Genomic DNA, 24,765 nt, shown 5'->3' with positions numbered 1-24,765 from the left:
TTGATGTGAACCTAAAACTGCTCCTGAAAAATAAAGTCTTTAAAAAAAAGAAAAGTTGAGTTACTGCAACAGAGACCATAATAGCCCTGCAAAGCCTAAAATAACTGCTATCTGTCCCTTTAAGAAAAAGTTTCCTAGCCCCTGGTTTAATGTACTACACAAACAGATTTGATCACGACAGTTTTTACCTGCCCTTCAAAATCTCACTAAGCCACCACCAAAGACATCTTAAAAATTTTATGTCCACTGTAATGCTGTAGTGAAAAGTATCATTACCTAATATTGGAGAACTCATGGAAGAGGAAAAAGAGTACTGGATCAGGATCCAGAACAGAAACAGTACAGCTTCAACCACTGAAAAGAAAAATCCACTACAAAAAAAGTAGTTCTTCATTTAAAAAGCATCAGAAAAATTCCAATTTCAGATTCAATAAAATAGAAAGAGGCTGGGAACAAACATCAACGTAATGTTTAACTGAACCAGTCTTAGCCATTCATCCCAGCATATATAGAGAGTTACAGACAGCATCAACTTTTCCTTCCAAGATCAAGTTCTCTGACCAACATGGAAACCAAATCCATGCTCAGCCTCAGAAGACATCTATCTTACCATGTGGTTGAAGCTGGAGAGAGAAGCAGAGGAGAGCCTTCAATAACATTGGCAGAGGATAAACAAAAGTTATGAAGGTGACAAGAAACATTCTAGAAATCAAAACACATATATTTTTTAAAAACTTAGCTCTAAAAAAAAAAAAGGAAACAACAATAACAAAACCACACAAGACCCCAAAAGATGCCACATGGTCAAATTCTAATCTTTCAGATAACAGATGATTTCCCTGTATAGTACAGAAAAAGATGAAAAACTTCATTCTATGAAGGTTGTATAAACATGATACCAAACCAGAAAGGGTAACACAAAAAACAAAATTAGAAGATTCCCATCTCATTTATGTTTATATCAAAATATATAAAATTAAATCCAGCAGTATACATTAAAAACCACCATAACCACGAACCACAATGACCAGGTAGTGTTTATTCTAGTAATACAAGGCCAGTGCAGCATCAGTAAGTCTATTAATACAATTCAGTATAATAAAATCTGAGACAAATTTTAATATATACCATCCTGACACATAACAAAAAGGCAGTTGACAAACTTTAACCCTTATTCTCGATTAGAAAAGAATAACAAACTCCTAAACAAGTTGAAATAGAAGAAAACTCCCTGAACTTGATATTTACTGGCAAAATATTAAAAGCATTCATTAAACTCAAATAAAGGATGAACATGATCTCTTCAACAACTGAATACTGTACCAAGAACCTTAGCCAATGTGAGAATATATGAAAAATATGTTAAGATTAAAATGTTGGAAAAAGAAGAGATAAAAATTGCATTTTTTATGTGTAATGAACTTTTTTTGCTTTCTGGAAAACACAAGAAAATTAATTGAGAGAAAACAATCACCTATACAAGTACAAGCACATAAAATTTACCACATTTCCTACAGACCTACAACAATAACCAGACTTCAACAGAAATACGGGGAAAAGATCCCATTCAAAGGAATAAATGCTATAAAATAGCTAGGGATAAATCGGAGGGGGAAAAAAGATACAAGACAAAGTTTACAAGAAGAAAACTTTCTTGATGAACATTAAAACATGAATGACCACCCCCCCAAAATGAGAGCCATGCATATCATGGATGGAAAGATTTAGTATCATAAAAATGTCAATTCTTTATAAACAAGATTTATAGAAATTCCAATCACAGTCTCAAGAGAGTATTTTTCTTCTTCACTTCAAAATTAATAATTCTAAATTCATTTGGAAGAATTGATGTGTGAGAATTAGCAAAGAAAATCTTCAAGGAAAAAAGAAAAATAACAATGACAGGAACTTAGTACCCTCTAGATATTAAAGCTCCTAGAATTGAATTAGGGTGGAACATTAAGAGGCAATACCTGTAATACATTTAACAACAAAAGATTAATACAAAATTGGCTTTAGGTAAATAGTTATTAAATACTGCTATAGAAAAGAGGATAAAGAATGTGAAAAGGCAATTTACAGGAGGGGAAAGGCAAGTCTAATCTGAAAAGATATACTAGCATTTGAGAAAGTGAAAATTAAAATGCTAAGATTATTTTTTTCCTTAACTCTGGCAAACTTAAAAAATAGCAACATTAAATGCTATAAAACTATAAGGAAACAGGTACTGTCATGTGATTGACAGGAATATAAATTATTACCATCTTTTTGCAACATAATCTGGTAGGATTTATTAAAATGTAAAATGAACACATGATACTTAGAACTGCAATACCATGTTTAGGAATCTATCTTATAAATATACATACTAATGTTCTAAAAGACTTTGTACAAAGATAATCACTGCTTTATTATAAATAACAAAAATAGCAAAAAAACCCACAAAAACAAAAGTCCAAAACAACAAAAACATCCTAAGCGTTCATTAATGAAGAAATAATTTAAAATTTTGGATAAGGCTATGCTATGGATTACTATGTAGTAATGTATTAAAAAGTATTAATAATAAATTGATATGGACTGAAATAAAAACATTACACAGAAATTTATAATTCTAAGGAGATAGTATCCCATTTATGTAAAAAACAAAAAAATTCCCTATCTATAAATATGTCTGTGTATGCAATTATTTAAGAAATATAAATACTTATGTCAAAGGCTTATGCCAAATTATTCTTTGTTTTCTAATAATTAACTCTATATGCCATGTCATCATAAATAGGAGGCATCTTTAATTATAAAAAAATTTTTCACAACTTTTCAAATTAAATATATTACATGCTGTTTTACAACCAGCTATAGGTCATGATTATCTAACTATATAAATATTTTAGCCAAAGCTTATACATAAAGACAGTGTGCAACTTTTAAAATATGACATTTAAGGTCACCTTCAGCATGCTAAAAGGAGAATTTAATTGTGCTTACCGATTTCATTAATCACTGCTCTTATTTTGGAGACAAAAGGACCAACTTCACTGGAATTCATTTTGACTCTTTCCTTAAGGTCAGCACCTGCAAAGTATTTTATTTACAAATATAAACTAGTTATAAACAAAATTTTAAGGCAACAAACTGAACATTTACTTAAGATTCATATATAACTTGAAGAGAGACTAGATTTATCTATCAAAGGAATTACAGTATCTAAATTTTCCTTCCCAAAGACCAGCACCAGATTGAATAAAATATTTGTTTGTTCATGTATCTACCATGTGCTTAAAGTAATGCTTCTCAAACTTCATGGTCTCAGAACCCCTTTATACTCTTAGAGAAGGAGGCATTGTTAAGATTATATATATTTACCAATAGTTATTCTATTAGAAAATGAAACAACAAAATTTTTAAAATATTTATTTATTCATTGAATAATACAAATAAACCCATTCCTGTTAACATAAATGATTACAGACTGATGCCACTTTCTTGGTTCTTGAAAAGATGCTGGCAGTTCTATCCACCACTGCTTCTGTCCCATCAGTGCAAATGCCAACCCAGTGAAAAGGGCAAATCACACCTTCCTGCTATGAAAATCATTGTGACTTCATGGATGCCCACCTTGGTGACTGCAGATCACATTTGAGAATCACTGGCTTGAAAGTATATGCAAATTGACAATTTCATAATTACGAGTTTATCACAGAATCATAACTTTGGAACAGATAAAAATAAACATAAGGAATTCCTTAAGGGATTGTTTACTCTGTGGCTCAACAAAGACATTCTTTTTAATAAAATTAAACTCACTGAGAAAAGGTAGGTCCCCATTAAAATAAACAAACAAATAAAAAACAAAGTAAAATTACAGCATAGATGGTATATACTCAGCTACTTATTCTCTTATTAGCCCATTATAAATTGATCATGACTAGACGTAACATCAAGTAGCAGCTGATGCTGAGCCCATATACTTCCTGTGGAAGTGAGAACTGCAGTTGACAAAACACATATCCTACAACCCATCAGTTCTTAGGTATATATACCCTAGAAAATCTCTCAAATATATGCCCAAGGAAATACATACAACATTCAATGCAACATGTATAAAAATAGCAAAAAAAATGGAAAAAACCTAAATCCACCAAAAGGATTAATAATAAAACTGGGACACATTTATACAACAAAATGTTATATGCGCAGCATGAAAATGAAGGAATTAGAGTATAAATATGGATAAATCTAATGATGTTGAAGGATTTATAATTATATAAATAAATACAATATATATTTATCATTATATATAATTACTGAAAGATACACAGGATAATAACCATTTAAATAAATTTTTAAAAGAAGAATGCTATGTAGGGATATAAAACATACATGGAAATGATAAATTCCAAATTCAATTGGTGGTGACCTCTGTGGGGGAGGGAGAGAGATGTGATTGGCAATAGACACAAAGAACTTCAATCTTATTTGTAATACTGTGTTGCTTAAGTGGTGGGTACTCAATATGGTAGGTAGTCATGATTTTTGGATGTCTGATATATGTCTTCATAATTAATTTTTTCCATGAAGAATTAAAATTTAGCATGGAAGAAAAATGTTAGTAGTGTCAAAAGAATTCTAAACTAGTAGGATGTATTTGTTAAAGAAATAATGGTTCAACTCACTGTCATTTAACATTAAGAATATAATTTTAAATTGAGAATATAAAATGTTGCCTAGTGCATGTTAGCTAATACATATTGGTTAATAAAAGTAGCTAAATGTAGTGTGGTATGAGGGAAGGGAATAGACGAAAGAGGAGCCAAAGCAATGAAGAAGTGAAAGCTGATGGGACAGATAGGGACGCTGGATGAGGTGGTCCTGAAGGAGCGCCTGTAACTGCATCATGGGATCCATCACATCTTCCGGCCTCAGGGCACCATTAGGGTACCCTCTAACACACTAACTAGAGCTCCGATGGGGGGTCTTTACCAACATTCTGCCCCTGTGACCACACAGCAGGCTTTGAAAACCACACTCAGGTTAAAGAGACTAGGCTGCTGGAAGCCATGCCAGGACCTAAAGGGAATCAAGGTTTGCTCTTAACACGTGTGGCCCATTAACTGCACACTAGTCCCAGCAGAGAAGTGTAGAAGATGTGTCTCGTTATGGAATGCAGCTTTATCCACACAATGGTATGAGACAGAAAATGAGTATCTTTAAAGTGAAGAAAGAAAATAACTGCCAATCTAGAATTCCAAACAAATCAAACCTATCCTTCAAAATGATGGTGAAATAAAGACATTTTACACACCCACTCACAGACACACACATCCACAAACAACAATTTGTCCCCGGCAGACCCACGCGAAAAGAAACACTACAGGGAATTCTTCAAGCAGATTATGAGAGTAGAGTTTTAAATCTTATTTTATACTCCTTACAAGTGATATGTCTTAAAATACAAGGGTACAGACTGGTTAAAGTAAAAGGGTAAAAAACTTGCAAACACTAAGCAAAAGAAAACTTGTAAAATTATCTTCATCTCTGACAAAAGAGAAGTAAGACAAGAAACATCACTCAAGCTAGAGGGTTATTTTATAATAATAAATATGATGATCCATTAAAAAAGCCATAAGAATTCTAAATTGGCATACATAAAAAAGACAGCCCCAAAATAAATAAAGCAAAAACTAACAGAACTAAAATGAAAAACTGCCAGGTCTATAACCATAGTGGATTTTAGCAGACCTTTCACAGTAACTGATAAAGCAAGCACTCAAATATCCTTTCAAATATTCCTATCAAGAAGTAAAAAATAGGAAAAAATTAATCCCAAAGTAGAAACTGGAGCAAAAAAAACTTTTAAATAGAAAACAAATGTGCGAGAGAAAAATCAAAATAGTTGGTTCTTTGAAAAAAAACTAAAATAAATGATAGACCTTTTAGCAAGACTCATCATAGATAATCAGAGAAGGCACAAGTCCCAATCGAGAATGAAAAGGAGGGTAATACTAAGGATTTTACAGACAATAAAACAATATTATTAAAAATTTTGGCCCAATGGATTTGAAAAACGATAGGAAAAGAACAAATTCCTAGGAAAACACAACTTATTAAAACTGACAAAGAAATAGAAAATCTGAAAACACAAATACATATTAAAGAAATTGAATATGTAATTAAAAACTTTCCTACAAAGAAAACTGCATGCCCATATGGCTCCAATAGTAAATTCTTCCAAACATATAATGAAAAACATTTACCATCAATCTTAAAAATGCTTACATGGAGAACAGCAAAACAAAAACTTGAAAAGAACATTGTAAGAAAAAAACATGACAGGCCAATTTTTCTCATAAATAAAGTCTCAAAAAATCCTAAACAAAGTATCAGTGTATCATACTTAGTAGTACCATAAATAAAATATATCAAGACCAATTTATACTCAGTCCAAGATTTAAGACTGGACTTAAATTTTTAACATTAAATTTTTTAATTTATGAAATTTTTAATTTACGTAATTGAGAAAGGTGAAAATCATATAAATTTTCAGTAGGTTGCAGAAAAGTAGTTGATAAAATTCAACACTCATTCTTTAACATCTTCACTGAGGTATAATTTACATAAAATAAAATTCAGTCATTTAAAATACACAATTCAATATTTTTTAAGTAAATTTACAGAGTTGTACAACCATCACCACAACCCAGTTTTAGAACATTTCCATTATCACAAAAAAGATCCCTAACACCCATATGCAGTCACTCCCTGTTCTCACCTCTAGCCCCAAACTAATCTACTGATATCTTCCTATAATTTTGCCTTTTCTGAACATTTCATATAAATAAACTCATATAATATATGGTCTTCTGTTTCTTTCTTTCACATAGCGTAGTGTTTTTCAGGTTCATCCATGATATAAAGATGCATCAGTACTTTTTATCTTTTTATTACCAAATAGTATTTCATTGTAGGGACAGACATTTTGTTTATCCATTCATTGGCTGATGGACATTTGGGTTGTTTCTACTTTTTTGGCTATTATGAAAAATACTACCATGAACGTCTGCATACAAGTCTTTGTGTAAAGAAATTTTTTCACTTGTCTTGGATAGAGTGGAATTGCTGGGCTATATTGTAAGTTTCTATTTAACTTAAAAAAGGAAAGAAGAAAAAAAACCTGCCACTGTTTTCCATAGTGGCTGCACCACTTTACATTCCTATCAGCAATGCCTAAGGGTCTCTGTTGTCCTACAAGGTCACCAACACTAGTCTGCCCTTTTATCATAGCCATTTTAGTGGACATGAAGTGGTATTTATTATGGTTTTAAATTTGCATTTCCCTAATGACTAATGAGGTTAGCATCTTTTCAAGGTGCTTATTAGCCATTCATACAGTTTCTTGAGTGAAATGTCTATTCAAATCTTTTGCTCATTTTTTTGATGGATAAGTTATTTTATTCTTACTGGGTTGTAAGAGTTATATCTTGGATACAAGTCCTTTTTCAGAAATACGATTCACAATCTTTTCTCCCTATCTGTGGCTGATCTTTTGATGATTCTTGATGGTTTTTTGAAGTTTAATTTTAATGAAGTCCAATTTATCAATTTTTCTCTTTTATTACTTGTACTTTTGGTGTCCTCTCTAATTAACACTCATTATTAATTAAAAATTCATAGCAAAGAAAAGAATCTTTTTGATTTTATAAAGAGTAATTACAAAATACCTATAGCTAACACCACCTTTAATGGTCAATTACTTCCTCGCAGAGATCAAGAATGAGACAAGTATTCTTTATCACTTCTACAGATGGGAACAGATGTACTAGTTTGTGTAATAAGAAAAATTTTTTAATTACAAGGAACAGAAAGAAAAAAATAAAACTTCCATCATTAGCAGATGACTTAATTATACATGAAGAATATCCAAAAGAATTTACAAATCATAAAAATAAGTGAATTTAGTAAGGTTGCTGGATATAGGTTCAATATAAAAAAATCAACTTTCTATGTACTAGCAAAAGAAATTTGTGAAGTTTTAAAAAGATACCATTTATATTAACATTCAAAAATCAAAGAGCCAAGGAATAAATCTAATAAAAGTTGTATAAAATCTTGACACAAAAACCTACAAAATCTAAATTAAAGAAGTCCTAAATAAATGGAGGAATATATCATTTCATGTTAGAAGATTCCATACTAAAAGATGTAAATTCTCTCCAAATTAATAGATTCGATGTGGTTCCAATCAAAATCCCAATGCTTTTTTAGAAATTGACAAAGTGGATATGCAAAGGCCCAATAATAGTCAAGATAATCTTGAAGAAGAAAAAGCTGGAGAATTTATATTAAAATAAGATGTATTATAAAACTACAGTAATTAAGAAAACGTGACACTGGCTCAAAGATAGAGAAACAGAGCAATGGAACAGAATAGCAAGTCCAGAAAAGACCTGCTTGATTTATGACAAAGATGGCACTGCTGCAACATTCCAATAAATGGGGCTGGGACCACTGAAGGTTCATATGGGGAAATACAATTCTTGACCCTTCGTATCATATACACAAACAAATCAGTTAATGGTGCATTACAGCCTAAATTTGAAAGGTAAAACAAATAACTTCTAAATGAAAATATCCAGATATCTTCAAGATTTTGGTATAGACAAAGATTTTTAAAAGGGTTTTCCAACACTTTTAAAAGGAAAACACTAGAGTTCTTTAAAATTAAAAACTTCTGTTCATTAAAGGACATCACTAAGCGAGTGAATATACAAGTAAAAGAGTGGGAAATGGTATCTTAAATACATCTGTTCTGTGCATGTAAAGAACTATAAATCAGGAAGAAAAATATAAATAACCCAAATATAAAATATAGGCAAAAGATTCATACAGATAATTCACAGAAGAGAATATAACATTGGCTAAAAAGAGATGAAAAGGAATACAACATGACTAATCATCAAGGAAACACCGATTACAAACACAGTTTTATAAGCAGTACAGTGCTAAAGTGTTGGTGAAGGTATAGAGCAATGAGAACTCTGATTTAATGCTGCTGGGAGTAAAATTGGTAAAAAAAAAAATCACTTTGGAAAGCAATTCCACCCCAAGTATACACACCCAACAGAAACACATGATATGTACACTAAAGGACACGTATAAGCATATTCACAGAAGCATTATTCAGAATAGCTGAAACCAGCAATAACCCAAACATTCATCAACAGCAAAATGAATAAACTGTGAAATATTCCCACAAATATGAATATACTATTCCTAGATGAACAGTACATACTGAATCCCACAAACGTGTTGAGAAGAAGTCAACCTTAAAAGATACATGCTGGATAATTCCAGTTACATAAAGTTTGAAAACAGGCAAAATTAGTATTTGGTAATAAAAATCAGAAAAACCTCCACTATCTTTTGGGTGAGAGATGGTTAACGATAGGAAGAAGCATAAGGGATGAATTATGGTGTGCTGGTAATGGCAGTGTTCATTTCTTAATTTGGGTGGTGACTGCACAGGTCAGTTCATTTTGCAGAAATTTATTACTTACAGTTTGTGCAATTTTCCCTATGTACATTATAATTCAATTTAAAAATTTACGTTAAAAAAAAAATTCCTTCTGCAGCCAATCAGGCCTCTTTTCTCTGTGGAGGCCTGGTGTGCAATGGCTGCAAAAAGCAGCCTCTCACACACCACTGTAAAAAAAAAAGATAACTAAGGCACTAAAAAAAAAAAAAAAAAAAAAGCAGCTTCCCTGGTAGTGCATGCAGCCTGTTGCTTGTATGGGGTTGCCCTTAAGGACCTTCGAGACAGCCCTTACCAGTGGACATTCATGTCTGGCATCATGCTGTCCCCAGTCTAGGCTCCAGACAGGTATGCAGGGTGCCTTTGGAAAGCCCCAGCACACAGTGGCCAGGGTCCACACTGGCCAAGTCATCACATCCATCTGCACCAAACTGCAGAACAAGGAGCAAGTGATTAAGGCCCCACACAGGGCCAAGTTCAAGTTTCTGGGCCCCAGAAGATCCACATCTCCAAGAAGTAGATGAATCTGAAGACATGGTGGCAGAAAAGTGGATCATCCTGGATGACTATGGGTCAAATACATCCCTAATCGTGGGCCCCCTGGACAAATGGCAGACCCTGCACTCATGAAAGCCGTGGTGCTTTCCCTTCCTTACTCACACCCACCAATAAATCCAACTTTCCTGCCCAAAACACAAATGAAAAAAAATGACAAAAAAAAATCCTGACTCCATACACATTACCTGCTCCAGCTATCGCCAATTTCTCTCCTCTTTTTTTTTTAAAGCCAAACTCCTCAAAAGGGCTGCTCTTTCTGTCTCCCACCCTCTCCTCTTACGCTATGTCTCTAAACGAGGGGGACAAAAAGATACTAAAAAATAAATATAATAAATAACCAAGATAAAAAGTGATAAATGTTTGGGAGTAAAAATAACAGGAAAGTGTGAATCTAGAATGCAGAGGGAAGTAAAGTTGTGAACCACATTACAATATTAAATAGTATGATCACACTGGTCTTACTGAGAAAGTATAATAAAATTCAGTAAGATCTCTGTAGTCCATATATTCCTGATAATTTAATATTTGGGTCTAAGTTACATATTTTTAATTATTTGTATTGCTTTTGCAGTATCTACTGCAAACTCTTTTCAACTAAATATGTAGTGATCAGAAACGTAATACCCCAAGTAGACAATGCATGGAGTTAATATATTATTTAACAATTCTGAGAGAATATAGTTCATTTAAATATTGCCCACTAAAATGGTCCTCTCCTAAAATACTTGGACTTTTTTTTATAAATTCCTTCTTTTGAATATGCTTTAGGATTACTATGTAGTAAATTTCTACCTATTTATCTTTGTCACGGACTAGTCCAGTGAGCAGAAAAGTTATGGAAAACAATGATAATATTCTTTGTTGTACATTGCAGGATACCTAGCTTCCTTGGCCCCCAATAACCAAATGAGAGTAAAGCCCCTCAGTCATTGTGACAAGCAAAAATGTCCCCCTAAATTCTAATATCTTCCCCAATGAGTGTTGCCATCCCCCTTGAGCTAATGCTCAAGAGCTAATGCTCCAAGTCAGTGGTCTTCAACATTTTTTGTTCCCATTACAGCTGAAAAGAATTTTGAAAAACGATGCACTCCCTTGAACAGTTTTATATTGACATCTAAAATTTTTCATAATTTAAATAGTTGCAAGGATTGCAGTACACTATAAACACTGGCAGCTTAAAATACAACTGATATATACCACTGTCAATGCATCCAGTGCAATCTACATACCACAGTGACTTGACTCTCAACATAATTCATGTCTGAAACAAGAAACAAATCCTTGCTTAACGATAAGAAATACTACATCATTTATTTTCTTTATGAACAACTTTATGAAGTGTTGTATTTCTACAACACTTTGCTGCTATTTTTTTCTGATGCAATCAGCTTTTATGCTTAAAGTTTTTCTTTTGACCACTGTCATATTTCTTTGCAACAAAACATATATATTGTTTAAACTGAATTAATTTTTATTAAATTCCCTGTAACCATGAAGCACTAAGTTTAGAAGTTTTCCTCTGGACTGACTTTTCATTACAAGTATTATTAGCATAAAAGTGATTGAAGCATAAATATATTACAAATCTGATAACAACTAGATATTAAAAGTAAACTTTTCTGGGAAATGTATCTCAATGAGATAGATAAGACTACCTTCCCTCCTTCTATTATTTCATATATCTATGCATGAAAATCATTTATTGCTAGAATACTTCAGCAATGTCACCCAATTCTTTCAACTCCTTTAGACCCAGCTCTTGAAAAATCACATAGTAATCAAGAAGCATTTAACAATTCCATAAAAACTTTACTGTCCTTAAATTATGCTGAAAGCAATGAACTGGAAACTGCCAGAGTAAGAATAGGATCCTAGTTGAAATTCTCAACATTAGTATTTTAAAATACCCCTTTTATAGCAATTCAGAGCTTTCTTCCTCCCTGGGTCAAGGAAGCAAAAAAAGGCAAAATCAGGATTGACTACTGTAAAGTGCAAGAAGAGCAACTATGAAAGAGAAGATGGTAAAGAGTAACTTAACTTGCAGATCAGCCTGAAAAGTTCTACAAAAAAGTACATACAAGTTATCAGCTAGGTCCCTTTTAAATAATCTGTATCTCCTGAATGACTAGAGGAGAACCCAACCTCAGTCTGGGGGATAACTGCTTTAAGTCTTTTCCTTCGGAGTGCAGGTGCTGGGTCATGTGAAGTGAAAATGATCTTTAAAAGTTAATACCAAATTGTTTTTCCAAAGTAATTCCACCTCCATACGTTATCACCAGCAGTGCATTGCTCCACATCATTACCAGTGCCTGGTATTGCCACACTTAGTAAGTTCTGCTCATCTAACGGGTGAGAAATGGTAGCTTTAAGCTGCATTTTTCTTAGTAGTAAAAGATGAAATGTCTCAGTTTTGTAGAACATTACTGTGCAGTGAACAAAGTCATCATTTCAGAATTGTTCCAGTTTATGTACATGTACTATCAATCCAAAGCACCCTGGTCTTTTTTGCTCCCGCTCCACATAGGCTTTCATCTCCTCCATCCAACCAAAACATCAGGTCAAGATAAGCCAGGATTTCCAGGTGGCTCAATCTGCATCTTAACCTCCAAAAAGCACCAGATGGAACAGATGCTCCCTGTGTCCTGGGGAGGTGTCTATCTAAAACCAGAAGATGTGTCTGTTCTCCTCTCCTGTACTGCTCTTGTATGGTGGTTGTATCAGGGTTATTCTAGCCTCAGAAAAGCAGCTGAGAAAGGGTCTTTCTTTTTTTAACTTATCAAAGAATATATGTGAGACTGGAATTATCTGTTCCATGAAATGTCTGGATAGAATGTTCCTCTGCAGTCATGGAGACCACGTGTTTTCATTGTTACGGGACTAGTCAGGTTTTCGATTTCTTAAGTCAGTTTTGGTTAAGTTTTATTTTCTAATAATTTACCTATTCCACTTAAAATTTCAAATTCACTGACATCAGTTATTCTTAATATTATCTTACCAGATTAATCTCTGTGAAGTTTATACCTATGAGATCCTTTTTCAATCTGAATATTGTTTAGTTATTCCCTCACCCTTGATAAATCTTGTCAGAAATTTGACTATTTGACTTTTGAAGAACCAACTTTGGACTTTATTATCCTATTACTTACTGTTTATTTTTCCAAGTCATAAGTTTATGTTCATCTTCAGTTCTTTCCTTCTACCCTATCTGGGTTTATTCTGTAGTCACTTTTGTCATTTTAAAAAATTGGATTCTTAGTTTATTCATCTTGAGCATTTATTCTTTCTTAAAGTACAATCTAAACTATATTACACAACTTTTAAAGTATTTTGTTAGAATTTAATTCTGAATATGCTCTAATTTCCATTAAGATTCCTTTGTTGAGCTGTAAGTTATTTAGAAGTTATTTTAAATTCCCCACTGTAGGGGACTTTTTCTAATTACCTTTTGTAAATGACTTGTATCTTAACTGCCTGTAGTCACAGAATTCAGCCTTTGAAATCTGTGCAGGTTTTACAGCCAAGCAGATGGTTAATTTTCATGAATATTCCATGTGTGCTTAAAAGAGATGCACAGTCATCAACTGCTGAGGGCAATGATCCACACAGGTACATTACCTTAACCCTCAGTAGGCCAGGAAAAATAATCAACACCCTTTATCAGCTGGGCTGATAGACTCTTTGTATTAATATTTTATTTAATATTTAGGTCATTTTATAAATAATTTACAGAAAAATAAAAGGACGATAAAAAATCAAATTAGTTGGAAATTTCAGTCAAAATTTAAATACATAAAATCTATATATTTTTATATTTTCCTGGTATGTGCACATATGTGTATTATACATATACATACCTACAAATGCATAGTGTATGCATATATACACTCACATACTTACATATATCACACACACATACACACATGAACACATATGAAAAGGGTTATATCATTTGAATGAAACTGGTCATCAACTGACACACATGAACCTGGGACATATGGTTTTATAAAATCTGATTCCAGATTTCAAATATAGCTCCACTAAATGATCATTACTTCTGCTTCTTCTTGAACTTGCATTGTAGAAATGCTGTGCTTTTGAAAATTTGGATGGCTCATAAACTTGTTGAGGACAGCCATATTCATTGTTCCCTGATTGTAAATATTCATTTTTAGATTTATAAACATCCATCAGAATGATCAATGGTTTGTTTTCTTTTCTATACCATATAGTCCCTTCCTGTCACCTCTGTATACACACCTGCCTTCAACACTCTTCAATTACAAGCTGTATCAAGTAAATGCTCATGTACATCATCATATGAAATGCAAGAATATGTCACATATCCTTTTGGAAAAACTGAATAGCCCAACTTCTTGTCACAAAATACACAAAATACTGCGTGGTGAAGTCCTTCCTACCTAATGACTAATTGGATGCAAATTCCATACTTCCTTTATAGAAACCACAGAAATATACTGCTCACTCATCAGTTCTTGAGTTCAAGAAAATTCATCTAGGATACTGTCATCTGATGACTCACAGTCTAAGATTTCACTCATACGATCAAGTTCACCATCATGATTAGGGCCTACAGTCTGCTGTCTCTTTTGACCATTATTTTACCCATCTAATAACTGTGAAATGTCTTCCTCTGTCAACTTTTCTACTCTTGTACCATTATGTGTAGAAAATGAAAAATTCTAAATTCTCAACTGTGTTCAGTGATAACGAAAAGAATGACTACAAAGATGGTACCTCCAGACTTCAGTTATATTTTCTTAAAATATGTGCAACTCTTGAGGCAATGCAAAAAAAAAAAAAAGATAATGCAATAGCAATGATTTGACCTCTACCACATCTTTCTAGACAATTCCGTCTTTCTTCCATTTTCTTATTTTAGTTTTTCTTAGCATAGTTGGGAATAATTAAAGAGTAATGATAAAAATCATTCCTAGGATGATGAAATTACCAATATAAAGATACAGTGATATGAGATAAGAACCCACAGCATCTTAGATTCATAAAAAGTTCCAATGAACCCATACAGTAACTGCAAGAGAAAAGGAGTTTTAATTTTCTTTTTTAAAGTAAATTTTCTGTTCTTCAGAAGACCTCTAAGAAAGAATCAAAGTCATAAAACATCAATCCATACAAGCAAAACTGTTCAAAAAAGAAACTAGTCAAATCTGGGTCCAGGGGACTCTGACGATATAAGGGTTAAGTTTACTAACTGACGTATTCAAATTTCCTATAGACCTACTTTTTCCTTGTTTAATCTATCATCAACTAAGAAAAGTGCTAAAAATTCCCATTATGGTGGTGGATTTGTCCATTTTTCCTCAGGGTGATATCAATTTTTGCACTATATATTTTGAGGCTGTTTCTAACAGCAAAAAAGCTGGGAACCATCATATCTACAAGGGAAATTGAATCTTTTATGATTATGTAGTGACCTTCTTTATCTCTAATAATTACTATCTCTAATAAAAATTTGTTTTAAAGTCTATTTCATTTGATATCAATATAGTTATACCAGCTTTTTTTTAGTCAGCATTAGACTGGTATATCTTTTTCTACTCTTCAACTTTCAATGTCCTTATGCTTTAGGTGTTTCTTATAAGCAGCTTAGTGATAACTTTTCTTAAGCCAGCCATTGCTTGTCTTCTAATTCAAGAATTTAGTACACTTACATTCACTATGATAAGTAATAAATTTGAATTTATTTCTACAATTGCATTTTAGGATATTTAGCCCATTAGTTCTTTTTTTTCTCCCTCCATCTCCCTCCCTATTTTTTAACCATCTCCTGGATTGACTGTTTTACTTGTTCTTATTTCATTTATTCAGAAGTTTAAATACCACCTGTGTACCAATGATGTCAAAAATTTTACCTCAAGCCCAGACCTCTACCCTGAACTAACTACAGACTCCTAAATTCAGCTGCCTATTAGACATATCCAGTTGAATGTCTAATATGCATCTTATAAATACAATAATGCTCCCCTCCCCCAACTATTAAATTTCCTCCCCAGAATAAATATGCTCCTCTTGCATTCTTCCACTCCTCAGTTAATGGTAACCCCATCCTTCCAATGTTCCAATCAAAATAGAGTCAACCTTGATTCTTCTCCCTCATACCCCTTCCTTTTCATCAGTAAATCCATGTCTCCACCTTCAAAATACATGTAGAATCCAACAATTTTTCACCACCTCCACTACTACACTGGTCCAAGTATGATCATAACTGCAGGGGATCAAAGACAGAAGTTCTGGAACAGTCTATTCTCAACACACAGCCAGAGCAAGCCTTTTAAAACTTAGTCTTTTCAGGTCACTCCTTAGCTTAAAACACCCCAGATTCTCTTTTCACTCAAAGTATAAGTGAAAATTCTATGTCACTTGGACTCCTACTACTTCTGTGACATCACCTCCTAGAACTCATCTTGTCCACTCGGCTCCAGAGACACTAACCTTCTTGCTCTCCCATTATCTTGCAACGTATGATGTTGCCTCCAGGCTCCGTTCTTGCTTACCTCTCTGCCTAAAACACTCTTCCCCAGGTATCCACAAGGGAAGTTCACTTCTTCCAGTGAACTTCTTCAGGACTAGTTCACTTCTTCCAGGACTCTACTTATTTATCTCCTTCTCAGAGAGGTCTTCCCTCTTCACCATATATGGAACAGCAATCCTCCATGCCAGCCACAAGAACTCATTTTTCTTGTCCAGTTTTATCTGGATTCAGAGCATTCATCTGACACAGTACACATTTACGTTAATTTTTTTTTCACTGCCTCCCCTACCCCCATGCCTATGGAGGCTCCACAAGAGCAGGTGATTTCTGTCTTACTTACTGCTGTATTCCCAGATCCTAGAATAGTACCTAGCCCGTGACAGGCTCTCCTCCAAGAAATCTGATAAATAAATGAATAAATGAAAGAAATCCATGTGTTTTCTTTATAGCTGGACCCTAATGAAGACAGTTTATAGTAGAAATTTTAAAACTCATGAATATTGGCTGTTTACTTAGCATCTACCGCCCTCCTCCTACTTCCTAAAGGTGGCCTTATTTTTGTTCTGCTGTCTGCCTCTACCGCCCCCCCCCCCGACATTGCATGTACTTTGAAAGAAGTTAAATCCATTCCCATAGCAAATCAGCACAGTTTCTTCCCCTGAGAAGTCAAATCAAGATCAATCTGAGGGTTCCAGCTTGGATTTGGGCAAAAGTGTTCTCTTCTCTTCATTTCAACATGGTCATACATGGATAGGAGGCCCTGAACTACTGAAGCTTCAGGCTACCAAACTGGATGAAGGTGGCATATAGAAGACAGTGAAGCCAAAGGAATTTCATAACAGCCCAGAATCACTGAATTAGAGCAATCCTAACTACCTTGTAGTTTAAGTCAACTTGAATCAATTTTTCTGTAACCTGAAGCTGAGAGATTCCCATCTGATGCTTATTAGCTACTAGATGATATATTACAAATGATAACAAATGGGTCAGATTCACTCTACATCTGTTCTCAAGGAATGGGATCTTGATTGGTGAGGGTATTGGTTAGCCCTAATTATTACAGGGAATTTCCAGCCAAGGTTTAGCATGGGAGAGAACCAAATAAGGTTCAGGAACATAATCTTCTTGTTATGACTACCTTCATAGCTTCTAAAACTTTAATAGCTACACTAAATTCTCAAGTACTTTTAGCTTAGATTTCTTCATCCTGGATCTGAAACCACGTTTTATCCAATTAAACATAAAATTTCAATCTATAAAAAGTTACAGGGACTTACAGTTTCTGGTTCCACGTACAAGGAGCTTGGAAGTTGTCACTCTGTCCTAACAACAAGTAAAAAGCTGAATAGACTGAATCAACAACTCTTCTAGGATCTGAAAGAGAGGTGAGGAGGACACAGGGCAAACCACTGCTCCCAAGACTGAAGAAACAAACAGGCAGATACAGAGAATCACAACATACCAGAGCAGAGACTCAGGAGCAGTGGAAACCAGTGCCAGGGTCAGAAAACCTGAACTGTAATTGATGAACTGCTGGAGGCTCAGTAGGAACAACTCTGAGGGTTAAAAACTCTAGGGGTACCCCACAGTTTTCTGAGATTTACCTCCAAGAACCTAACCAGCTTCTCAAAATAAATACTGGTGAAAAATCCCCTCCTCCTTCTGACAGAGGAAGGGGCAAAGGAATCATTTTGAAATACCAGAGCACTCCATTCTTAACAAGGCCTGCCTTCAGGGAAAACTGATAAACCAAAGCCTAACTGACCTGGAGGAAGGGAAATATCAAACTCTAGCCCACTCTAGTCATCCAGTCCCACCTAAGGGGGCAAAAAAACCCTGAGAAACACTTGTGAAGTTCACAGTTCAGAGGCATAGGCTCACTAAAAGCCTGAGAACTAATCATAGCACAATAGAACACTTCCCCTCCCCGCAGCACCTTACCACATTACTAAAGGCCTATTCACAGCCTTTACCCAATACATCATGTCAGGCTATCAAGAAAATATTAAAAGGCATACCAAATCACAAAAACACGATTTAAAGAGACAGACCAAGCACCAGAACCATACGTAGCAGACATGTTGGAATTATAAACCAGGAATTTGAAACAAATTGTTAAGGGTTATAATGAATAAAGCAGACAACATGCAAGGGCTCCAATTAATAGAGCAGACAGCATGCAAGAACAGATGGGCAATGCAAGCAGAGATGGAAACCCTAAGAAAGAAACAAAAAAGAGATGCTAGAGATCAAAAACTTTGTAAAAGAAATGAACACTGGCTTTGATGATCTTCTCAGTAGACAGGACAGAGCTGAGGAAGCAATCTCTGAGCTTGAGGATGTCACAATAGATTCCAAAGCTGAAAAAGGGAACAAAGACTGAAAAACAAAAAACAAAAACAAAAACACCAACATCAAAGGACTGAGGGACAACTACAAAAGGTATAATCTGGAACAATTATGACTGAGAATTCCCCCAGATTTATGTCAGACACCAAACCACAGATCCAGAAAGCTCAGCGAAAACCAGGCAGAGAACACCAAGAACACCAATGCAAAAACCAAGCAACCAACAAATTAAAAAAAAAAACACCTAGGCATATTTTCAAACTACCAAAAAGTCAAACATAAATTCTGAAAGAAGCCAGAGGAAAAATACATCTTACCTATAAAAGAACAAAGATAAGAATTACATCTGACATCTCCTCAGAAACCATGCAAGCAAGGAGTGGAGTGAAATATTTAAAGTGTTGAGAGAAAAAGAATACCAAACCTAGAATTCTGTACCTGTGAAATTATCCTTCAAAAGCGAAGGAGAAATAAAAACTTTATCAGAGGGGCTTCCCTGGTGGCACAGTGGTTAAGAATCTGCCTGCCAATGCAGGGGACACAGGTTCGAGCCCTGGTCCAGGAAGATCCCACATGCCACGGAGCAACTAAGCCCGTGCGCCACAACTACTAAGCCTGCGCTTCTCTAGAGCCCGTGAGCCACAACTACTGAGCCCGCGCGCCTAGAGCCAGTGCTCTGCAACAAAAGAAGCCACTGCAATGAGAAGCCCACGCACCACAACGAAGAGTAGCCCCCACTTGCTGCAACTAGAGAAAGCCCACATGCAGCAACGAAGACCCAATGCAGCCAAAAATAAAATTAAATAAATAAATTTATAAAAAAAAAACTTTATCAGATAAACAAAAACTGAGGAAATATGTTGCCAACAGACCTGCCTTGCAAGAAATATTAAAAAAAAAAAAAAAAAAGTTCTTTAGAGGGAAGGAAAATTATAGTCAGAAACTTGTATCTACATAAAGAAAGTGCATCAAAGAAGAATAAGTGAAGGTAAAATAAAAACTTTTACTTTTCTTATTCTTAATTGACCTAACAGGGAACAATGTGTTCAAAATAATAATAGTATTTGATTATGTTTACCTATGGATATATCTTACATATATATGTGTATGTGTGCCTATATATGTATAAACATATATAAGAGAAACAATTAATAGCTACTACACAGGATGGAAGGGAAGAATTAGGATTATTTTGTTATTATAATGTATCACACTACCCATAAAGCAGTATTATTTGAAAGTGGACTAGATTAACCATAAATGTATATTGCAAACTCTAGAGCAACAATAAAAAAAAAAGTAAAAAAAGGAAATATAACTGACATGCTAAGAAATGAGAGAAAATGGAATTACATAAAATGCTCAATGCCTTTTGAAAACCACAAAAGGCAAAAAAGAGAAGAAGAAATAAAAAGGAACAAAGAACAAGGGCAACAAATAGAAAACAGTAACTAATGTGGTAGATATTAATTCAACTATATCAATGATCACTCTGAATATCAATGTCTAAATGCAGCAATAAAAAGACAGAGATTGTCAGAGCTGATAAAAAAAAAACACTGAACTACATATGACTACAAGAAATCCACTTTAAATATAAACACACATATAAATTGATAGAGAAAAACATACCATGCTAACACTAATCGAAAGCAAGAATAGCTATATTAATTTCAGACACATATACTTCAAAGCCAAGAAAGCTATCAGCAATAAAGAAGGACATTACATAATGATAAAGGGGTCAAATCTCCAAGAACACATCCCAATCCTTAACACATATAACAACCAAGCATCAAACTACGTGAGGCAAAAACTGATAGAACTGCAAGGAAAAACAGAAGAATCCATTATCATAATTAAAATTTCAATATATCTCTATCAGAAATGGACAGATCCAGTAAGCAGAGAACCAGTACAGACGTAATTGAACTCAACAACACCATCAATCAACTGGATATAACTGACATTTATAGCCTACTTCATCCAACAACAGCAGGATACACATTCTTCTGAAGCTCACATGGAACATTCACCAAGACAGGCCCCATTTGGGGCCATAAAGCACACCTTAACAAATTTTAAAGAAAAGAAATCATACAATGTCTACTCTCAGTCCACAAGAGAATTCAACAAGAAATCAAGAACAGAAAAATAACCGGAAAATCCCAAAACACTCAGAGATTAAACAACACACTTCTAAATAATACAAGTCAAAGAAGAAATCTCAAGCACTATAGAATTTTTAAAAATATTTCATTCAATAAAAATGAATAAATAAATAAAAGAAATCTCAAGAGAAATTTTAAAATATTTTGAAGTAAATGAAAATGAAAACACAATTTATCGAAATCTGTGGTATACAGAAAAAGCAGTGCTTAGAGGAAAATTTATACACCACTGAATGCATATGTTATGAAAGAATATCTAAAATCAATACACTAGAAAAAGAGCAAATCAAATCCAAAGTAAGCAGAAGAAAGAAATAATAATAAAACAGAAATTATGAAATTGAAAACAAAAAACAACAGAGAAAATCAACAACAACAAAAAAAGCTGGTTCCTTAAGATCAATATAATAAATAAGCTTCTAGCCATACTTATGAAGGAAAAAGGAAAGAGGACACAAATGATTTTTAGTATCAGAAATGAAAGAGGTGACACTGCTACAGATCCCACAGATGTTAAAAGAATAACAAAAAAGAATACTATGAACAATTCTATGCCCACACATTTGATAAGCTATATGAAATGAACCAATTCCTTTAAAGATGCAAACTGCCCAAACTCACACAAGAAGAAACAGATAATCTGAATGTGACTATGTCTATTTAAAAAATTGAATCAATAAATAACCTTCCAAAACAGAAAGCACCAGGTCCAGAAGGGTTCAGTGGTAAATTTCTACCAAAAATTTTAGGAAGAAATTACAGTTGACCCTTGAACAACACAGAGGTTAATCTGTGTATAATTTATAGTCAGCCCTCTGGACCCACAGTTCCTATGCATCCATGGATTCAACCAACCACGGACCACATAGGGCTTTACTATTTACTACTGAAAAATATCTGTGTATAAGTGGATCTGTACAGTTCAAATCCGTGTTGTTCAAGGGTTAACTGTATTCCAATTTTCTACAATCTCTTTCACAGTACAGAAGCATAAGGAATACTTCCTAACTCATTCTATGAGACCAGCAACACCTTAATACCAAAACCAGAAGGACATTACAAGAAAACTACAAACCCGTATCTCTCATGAACACAGATGCAAACATCCTCAACAAAGTATTAGCAAATTGAAACCAACAGTGTATAAAAAGAATTAAACAACACAACTAAGTGGGATTTATCCCAGGTATACTAGGCTGCTCAGCACTCAAAAATCAATTAAAAGAATCTATTATATCAGCAGACTTAAAAAAAAAATTACATGATCATATTAATAAATGCAAGAAAAGCATTTGACAAAATTTAATACCCATTCATGATACCCAATCTCAATAAACTAGGAATACAAGGGAACTTCCTCAACTTGATAAAGAATATTTATTAAACACCTACAGCTAACATCATAATTAAAGATGAGACACTAGAAGCTTCTGCACTACGATCAGGTAAAAGGCACTCCTTTTCAATGTCATACTGGAAGTCCTTATTAATGCAATAAGGCAGGAAAAGGAAATAAAAGGTAATACAGACTGGGAAGGAAGACATAAAACTGTCATTGTTCAGATGATACGATTGTCTACTACGGAGAAAATCCAAAATAATCAACAAAAAAATTCCTGGAACTAATAAGCAATTATACCAAGGTTGCAGAATTCAGGGTTAATATATAAAAATCAACTGCTTTTCTATAATCAACAATAAACAGGTGAAATTTGAAATTAAAAATGCTTACATCAGCATCTCAAAAAATGAAACACTTAGATATAAATCCAAGAAAATATGTACAAGATCCACACAAGGAAAACTACAAAACTTATGAAAAAAAATCAAAGAAGAAGTAAATAAGCGGAGAGATAGTCCACGTTCATGGATAGGACGACTCAGTATGGTTAAGATGTCAGTTCTCCCCAATTTGATCTATAAATTCAATGTACAGATATGACATCAAAGGCACAATCCTTGAAAGAAATAATGGATAAGCTGGACTTCATCAAAACGAAAAATTTATGCTATGCAAAAAACAAAGTCAAGAGAATGAGAAGACAAGCAACAGACTGCGACAAACTGTTTGCAAAAGACACATCTGATAAAGGAATATTATCTAAAATATACAAAGAACTCTTAAAACTCAACAATAAGAAAAAACAATTCATTTAAAAACTGAGCCAAAAACCTTGACACCTCACCAAAGAAGATATGTACATGGTAAATAAGCCTATGACAAGATGCTCCACATATATGTCATCATAGAAATGCAAATTAAAACAACAGAGATACCACTACACACTCATTAGAATAGCCAAAATCTGGAACACTGACAACACCAAATGCTGGCGAGGATGTAGAGCAACAGAAATTCTTTCATTGCCAGTAGGAAGGCAAAATGGTACAGCCACTTTGGAAGACAGTTTGGCAAATTCTTATAAAACTAAACAGACTCTCATCATACGGTCCAGCAATCGTGCTCCTTGGCAGTTACCCAAAGGAGTTGAAAACTATGTCCACTTAAAAATCTGCACACAGTTGTGTACAGTAGCTTTATTCACAATCACCAACACTTGGAAGCAACCCAGGTGTCCTTCAGTAGGTAAATGGATAAACAAATTGTGATACGTCTATACAGTGGAATATTATTCAGCAATAAAAAGAAATGAGCTATCAAGGCATGAAACGACATGAAGAAAATGTCAATGAATAGTACTAAGTGAAAGAAGACAATCTGAAAAAGCTGCATACTGTATGATAACAGCTATAGGACACTCTGGGAAAGGTAAAAGCATGAAGACAGTAGAAAGATCAGCAGTTGTGAGGGTGAAGGGGATGAATAGGCAGAGCACAGAGGACTTTTAGGGCAGTGAAAATACTATGTATGATACTATAATGGTGGATACATTTCATTTTACATCTGTCTAAGCCCATAGAATGCACAACACCAAGAGTGAACCCTTGTGTAAAGTTACTCACTTGTAACCATGTAGGTTAATCAGTTGTAACAAATGTACCATTCAGGTGGAGGATGTTGCTAATGAGAGAGGCTATTCATAAGTGGAGGCAGGGGGTATACTGGAAATCTCTGTACTTTCCCCTCAATTTTGCTGTGAACCCAAAACTGCTCTAAAAAAATATTTAGTTTTTTAAAATCTATATAGCAAATTTTCCTCAAAGTCATTTATAGCAACTCCCCATTTAAAGAAAAGGATTTTATCAGAATTCAAGGCTCTAATAAACAGGGCTTCATTCTTCCTCACAGCGAAGTGTCCTTTCACCAACCAAAACCCAAAACCTCCATTCTGCCCAGCATCCCAGGACCCCTGGCTTGCTTGAAGACTTCTTTTTTTTTTTTTTTTTTTTTTTTCCTAAGCTGCGCTGCATGGCATGTGGGATCTTAGCTCCCCCACCAGGGATGGAACCCACGCCCCCTACAGTGGAAGCACGGCATCTTAACCACTGGACCACCAGGGAAGTCCTTGAAGGCTTCTCTTCTAAAGTCATGTCACTTCTCCCTCTCAACAGGATCAGGATCAGTTTCATCAGCAAGCAAACTGGGAGAGTATCTCCATCTTGAGAAAGTCTCATTAACCCACTTCTAGCTATCATGACACTTCTACGAACTAATATGTAATGATTTCTAGGATATATTGTTA

At 34.2% G+C, this 24,765-nt stretch overlaps 1 protein-coding gene across 10 annotated transcripts in view; it reads right to left on the bottom strand.

Annotated features, from left to right (window-relative positions):
• Positions 1-24,765, bottom strand: part of AUH (AU RNA binding methylglutaconyl-CoA hydratase) — a 163,354-nt gene that overhangs the window by 104,384 nt on the left and 34,205 nt on the right. For 8 of the 10 annotated variants that reach the window (XM_082471340.1, XM_082471336.1, XM_082471333.1 and 5 more), the window contains one exon: positions 2,989-3,075. The exons of the other annotated variants lie outside the window; for them this stretch is intronic. In XM_082471340.1, the coding sequence (XP_082327466.1) occupies positions 2,989-3,075 (87 nt within the window). The remainder of the gene's footprint in view (positions 1-2,988; positions 3,076-24,765) is intronic. 10 annotated transcript variants of the gene reach the window in all.

This window comes from Balaenoptera physalus (assembly GCF_965194825.1).
Source record: "Balaenoptera physalus genome assembly, chromosome: 7".
NCBI lineage: Eukaryota > Metazoa > Chordata > Mammalia > Artiodactyla > Balaenopteridae > Balaenoptera > Balaenoptera physalus.
This window is presented reverse-complemented; position numbering and strand designations above follow the sequence as displayed.